This window comes from Octopus bimaculoides, chromosome 4 (assembly GCF_046866305.1).
Source record: "Octopus bimaculoides isolate indiv1 chromosome 4, ASM4686630v1, whole genome shotgun sequence".
Classification (NCBI taxonomy): Eukaryota; Metazoa; Mollusca; class Cephalopoda; order Octopoda; family Octopodidae; genus Octopus; species Octopus bimaculoides.
The window spans coordinates 84,231,359-84,236,157 of record NC_142931.1 but is presented as its reverse complement, the minus strand read 5'-3'; the positions used below and the strand labels follow the sequence as shown (position 1 = coordinate 84,236,157).

The window sequence follows — 4,799 nt, the reverse complement described above, 5'->3', positions numbered from 1 at the left end:
TAAGCCCTTAGACACGTGTGAGTCCTGGGCAATTCTGTGCTATGTGGTTTTGACTAAAGACAGCACAAGTTACCGAACGTTAGCAAGGATACGAAATACGTGCGTTTGAATGTGATTTTAAGCAATCAAATTCATGTTACTCTCTTTACTCTTTTACATGTTTCAGTCATTTGACTGCGGCCATGCTGGAGCACCGCCTTTTAGTCGAGCAAATCGACCCTAGGACTTATTCTTTGGGTGCCTAGTACTTATTCTATCGGTCTCTTTTTGCCGATAGAATATGTGTGTATTAATGTATGTATGTGGGATTCTATGCAAGTGTTTTATGTGTGCGTGAGTATGAATGCGTGTATGTATGTATGTATGTATGTAAGTGTGCATGTATGTATGTAGGTGGGTAGGTATTTAGGTATGTAGCCATGTAGATATGTGCGTTGTATATATATATATATATATATATATATATATATATATATATATATTTATATATATATATATATATATATATATATATATATATATATATATATATATATATGTATATCTATGCGTATATATGTATTGATGTACATGTTATATATATGTACATATATATGTATATACATATTTATACACACACACACACACACACACACACATATATGGATGTGTGTGTGTGTGTGTTTATATTTGAAAGTGAGTGTAAAATATCCTCGTCGTCGGAGTTGTCTTCGTCATCATCATCATCAGCATCATTGCCAGAACTACTACTACTACTACTACTACTACTACTATTGCAGCTGCTGCTACATCTGCTGCTGCAGTATAATTGTGCAGCTGACTCTGTTGCTGCTCTTACTACTACTACTACTACTACTACTACTACTACTACTAGTGTTGCTTTTGCTGCAGCTGTTGTTGCTGTTGATGATGATGATGATGCAGTTGTTACTACTGCTTCTGTTGCTGCTTTCGTCTTTCATATCTTCTTCATCTTCATCCGTTTCTTTCTCTCTCACTCTCTCTCACACACTCTCTCTCTCTCTCTCTCTCTCTTACTATCTTCACTTATCTACACAGCTTCCCTTTCGTACACAAACGCACATACGCGCGCGCGCACACACTCATAGAAAACTTGTCGTTTGGCGCCTGTCAACCTCACCTCTCTGTTTTTCTCGCTATTCTTAGGACCGTCTTTTGTTCACGAAGCATCACAGCCAACATAATTTCTCTCTACGACCCTTTACCCGTCATACCATCATCACCACCACCACCACCAGCACCAGCACCAACAAGAACAACAAACAACACGACGACCGTCAGCTCCTTAACTTCCTCGTTTTTTACAACTCTTATAGCCTCTTCCTCTTGCTACCCCTCTTTCCTCCGACCTCCTTTGCAAGCTTCCATTTTTTCTCCCTCCTCTTCACATCATCGCTTCCGCTGCTAGCTTACAGCTGCTGCCGATTGTTATTAAGGCGAGCGAATCGTGGATCTTGAAGACACGGTTTGTGTTCAGTCTGGTCTCGTGTAGTGGCATCAGCTATACAACTTCTGCTCCACTATCTCCACTTCCGCCACCACATTCATCTTCACCACCACTACCACTACCACTATACCTTCACGATCATTACTCTACCGAACAGTGCTCCTTTCTATATTCATACACACACATATATATATACATATACATCTTACTTTCTCGTTGCCTGTCTTTTGAGCGGCCTTTATCTGTTTTGACAATCTATCTATCTATCTATCTATCTATCTATCTATCTATCTATCTATCTATCTATCTATCTATCTATCTACTCACACATTGCTCTTAGGCTATCCTTACTACCTGGATCTATCCGATCATCGTCATCATCATCCCCATCGTCATCAACTACAGCAAAACAAAATAAAAACACCACGACACCATGAGGGCGACATGTATGGTTATTGTAGCTCTGTTTTTCTTAGTGGTCAGCAATCTAGCGATCGTAATATCGTTCGCCACCCCATACTGGATAGAGTTTCGAAACCCGGTCTTTCACAGTGGAGGTAACCATCATCGTGGCCTCTGGGCATATTGTGATTCTTCCAGCTGTAAATGGGTTTTCGACAACAACTTTCTTATTCAAAAGGATCTTGGAGGTAAGACTGACATTTTATCAATTTTTTAGCCTGCATAACAAGAAATGTTTTACTCATGCATTCGTGCATTGTACACGCATACTCACGCACACACACACACACACACATTCACGCACACACACACGCATGTGCGTGTGTATATATGTGTGTGTATGTCTGTGTGTGTCTATGCGTGCATGTACGCGCGCGTTTGGGTGTGTATATGTGTAATTGCATGCATATATGTGTGTGTGTGTAAATTTTATCTATCTATGTCTCCCTCTTTTCCTCTTTATAGATTCACATATACACAGGCACAGACAAGTAAAAACACAAACACACACACACACACACACACACACACACACACAGACACACACACACACACACACACACGCACACACACACACACACACACACGCACACACACACACACATGCACACGTTTACACACACGAACATATATCAACTCACTTTACGATATAAACATTATCACGTTTCTCTTGTCTGATAGTATTCTATGTTCGGCTAAATTTAGCAAAAGACGATTCTCCCCTCTCTTAGTTACGTTAAGGAATATTCTCTCTTTCGTTTTCTCTCTCTCTTTCCGTGTTATATGTATGCGTAAGTGTGTGTGTGTGTGTGTGTGTGTGTGTGTGTGTGTGGCTGTGTGTGTGTGTGTGTACATGTGTGATATATAAATATAAATATATATATACTCACATGTGAATATATATACATATACACGAAACATACACACACATACATACATACATACATACATATATACATATGCATACATACATACATACATACATACATACATATACATATATATATATATATATATATATTTATACACGAGGGGGGTGCTGAAGATTTTCTGGCTTTTGGTAAAAAAAATATAGGAGAATCAGTTAATTGCAATTCTATTCAAAATATTCCCCTCTCAGATTCACACACCTATTACAGCGGTCCTTCTGTTTTCCTAAGCCCTGTAAAAGAACTCGGAAGGTTGGGCCTCCAGTCAGGTCTTTCGAGGCATGCGAGAAACTTTACAATCCCACCCTCGTATGCTTATATATATATATATATATATATATATACATACACACACATATAAAATACATATGTATCCATGCATATATATATATATATATATATATACACACATACAATACACATGTATGCATGTAGGCATATATATTTATAAGTATATATATATATATACACACTTACATATATATGTATACATATATATATATATATATATATATGTATATGTATCTATAAATATATATATACACATATATACACATGCACACACTTATATATGATGTACTTACATATCCATGCATGTGAATGTGCGTGCCTCTGTGTGTGTGTGTGTGTGTGTGTGTGTGTGTGTGTGTGTGTATTGTTCAGTCTTTTACCATTTTTTGGTGTATAAATAGATCACATTACGTAAGAGACACATATGTAACTCAGACACTCAAACACATACATCCTCCAGGTTGCAGATTTCGCTATGCCATATCCAATTGCATATTCATCTGAATATAGCAATGGTTCGTGGTTGCCCTTTCTGACTAACGAGTAGAAGTTTAGTTCAACAACGTGGTTTCGAGACATGCTAGAAATAGCAACAAAATCTCATTTAAACCATAAGTCTGACTTACAGTCCTTTATCCACGTTATCGAATCTATCTTTTAAAAATGGGACATATTGGATAACGTGGATATCGTAACTTGAGATAAATGGTCTGAAGAGACGGGATAGTCACGACTAGAATGAGTTTGATTATTGGCCTGCTCGACCGTGGCTGAACTGGAGATAAGAATAACTACAACATCTATCTATCTATCTATCTATCTATCTATCTATCTATCTATCTATCTATCTATCTATCTATCTATCTATCTATCTATCTATGTCTATGTAATATGTAATATATACATATATGTGTATATGCGTGCATGTATGTATGTATGTATATATATTTGTTTGTATGTATGTACGTATGTATGTGTGTGTATATATATATATATATATATATATATATATATATATATATATACATATATAATCATGCACATATGTGCATGTACACACATACATATTATATACACTTATGCACGTACGCACGTCATATTGCAATAGCGAAGCAACGCCCTGTTTATTATGACATGGTCCTGATTTTGATTTGGCGGCTTCTTGAAAAGCTAATAATTGGTAGGGATGAAAAAAAAAAAAAGGCTCGAATACGAGGGACTTTGAAAGTTATAGAAGAAAAGGCTTCGGCTTGTGCTTCCTGTAGAAATGGAATATCGTGGATATGTAGCTAGATCCACATGTCCGGCTTGAAAGGATAAAAGAGCAGTGATTTATGAATTTACAGAGGGATACAGAGAATGCCTTATCGTGGATATTATTTTAATTTTATTGTTAGGAGGGAAGGCAATGTCTATGAACTTTTACAAGGCTTTCAGATGGAGGGCAGTATCCCTAATCCGGAGAGCTGACCCAAATACTGGCAACAGTGTAGATTCAACCAGAAGTATCTAAGGTGCCACGTAGGGTTGGTTAAACTGGGCGACGTACTAAGTTTACCACCCATGTAGGCAAGGGTGAAATCTGATCTCGGAACACAAAGATCCGAAACGAACACTGCAAGTTCTTAAAGTTTTGCTAATCCACCGCT

The 4,799-nt window shown here is 37.3% G+C and overlaps 1 protein-coding gene across 1 annotated transcript in view; it reads left to right on the top strand.

Annotated features, from left to right (window-relative positions):
- Positions 1 to 875: 875 nt before the first annotated feature.
- LOC106875130 (uncharacterized) overlaps positions 876 to 4,799 on the top strand; it is a 266,207-nt gene continuing 262,283 nt past the window's right edge. Inside the window, exon 1 of the mRNA XM_014923115.3 lies at positions 876 to 2,118. Within this exon, the coding sequence (XP_014778601.1) occupies positions 1,902 to 2,118 (217 nt within the window). The 5' untranslated portion in view covers positions 876 to 1,901. The remainder of the gene's footprint in view (positions 2,119 to 4,799) is intronic.